Source organism: Egretta garzetta, unplaced genomic scaffold, assembly GCF_000687185.1.
Source record: "Egretta garzetta isolate BGI_Z169 unplaced genomic scaffold, ASM68718v1 scaffold356, whole genome shotgun sequence".
NCBI classification, from domain to species: Eukaryota; Metazoa; Chordata; class Aves; order Pelecaniformes; family Ardeidae; genus Egretta; species Egretta garzetta.
Genome location: NW_009260019.1, coordinates 386,779 through 388,047, shown reverse-complemented (window position 1 = coordinate 388,047; position 1,269 = coordinate 386,779). Strand labels below are relative to the sequence as shown.

The 1,269-nt window shown below is 65.4% G+C and overlaps 1 protein-coding gene across 1 annotated transcript in view; it reads left to right on the top strand.

Annotated features, from left to right (window-relative positions):
- The window catches only part of SLC12A5 (solute carrier family 12 member 5), a 19,838-nt gene that overhangs the window by 5,625 nt on the left and 12,944 nt on the right, over nucleotides 1-1,269 (top strand). The window contains 1 exon segment of the mRNA XM_035896143.1: nucleotides 1,027-1,194. Within this exon segment, the coding sequence (XP_035752036.1) occupies nucleotides 1,027-1,194 (168 nt within the window).

Genomic DNA, 1,269 nt, shown 5'->3' with positions numbered 1-1,269 from the left:
GTGGTGGAGCGTGTCCGCTGCATGTTCGGGAGGCCCCTGATGGCGTCCCATGCTGCGGTCTCATGGGGCCAATACGGCGCCTCTGGCTGCTGGGTACAGCCTGCTCCTGCTGGCCATGCTCCAGTGTCTGGGGTGTGCAGGGCAGAGCCAGGACCTGGCTCTGGGGTGGCTGGTGGCGAGGGTGACAGAGCTGGCAGTGTCTCGGGATGGGTGTCACTGCGCAGCCACGGCAGAGCTGGTGGGGCTGGCTGTGCTCCAGGCACCGGGTGTCCCTCAGGGAGAAATGTGCCCTGCTGGGTTCCTCTGCCAGGTGCTCACACTATGTCGTGGTCACTGGAGGCCGGTGCTCAGAGGGTGTTTGCAGACCCCGGCTCCGCAGGGCTGTGCCGGCAGGACCTGCTCTGGGCGCTCCTGTGGTGCCAGGCTGGGTGTCGGGGTGGGGGCTGCACTGACCGTGCAGCGTGCTGGGTGCACGCAGTGTCAGCCCCTCCCCGCCGTGCCCGGGCGATGGCTGCTCTCTGCTGCTCCAGTTTCTCCCTGCGATCTGCGGCCAAGGCAGCACATGGAGGGCCACTAAGCCTGTTACATCAGCCCTGCACTTGTAATCCCATCAAAAACATTATCAAGTTACTTTGACACGATCCACTTTCCTTAAACCTGTGTTGATCAGCATTAATTATATTACCCTCTTAATTATTTGCTACTGCAGTCCCATGTCAAGTGTTCCAGTATCTTGACGGGACGATGCCAGCGGCAGGACGGACCTGCTCTGGTTGCCCCCCCGCGCCGCTGGGCGTGTCCCCAGGCCGGGTGTTCCTGCACATCCGTGATGGGCTGGGGATGCCCTGTCCCTTGCCTGTCCCATGCCAGCAGCCCCGGCTGCTCAGTGGGGCCAGGGCGGGGGGGGGCAGCGCTGCCCGCCCCTGTGCTACCTCCCTTGGGGTGGAGGGTGCTGTGCCGGGTGTGGGCGGCTCTGTGGCACTTCCTCATGCCATCCGTGCTGCCCGGCCTCCCACCTCCTCACAGAGAACCTCTGGAGCTCGTACCTGACCAAGGGCGTGATCGTGGAGAAGCGGGGGCTGCCCTCCGTGAGCCCCCCCGACACCCCGGTGGACATGGACCAGCCCTACGTCTTCAGTGACATGACCTCCTACTTCACCCTGCTCGTCGGCATCTACTTCCCCTCGGTCACAGGTGGGAGCCATTGCCAGCCCTGCTGGCGTGCCGTGGGGCACCGGCTGGGGGGGGGGGCCCCCGGGCGCCCCCCCC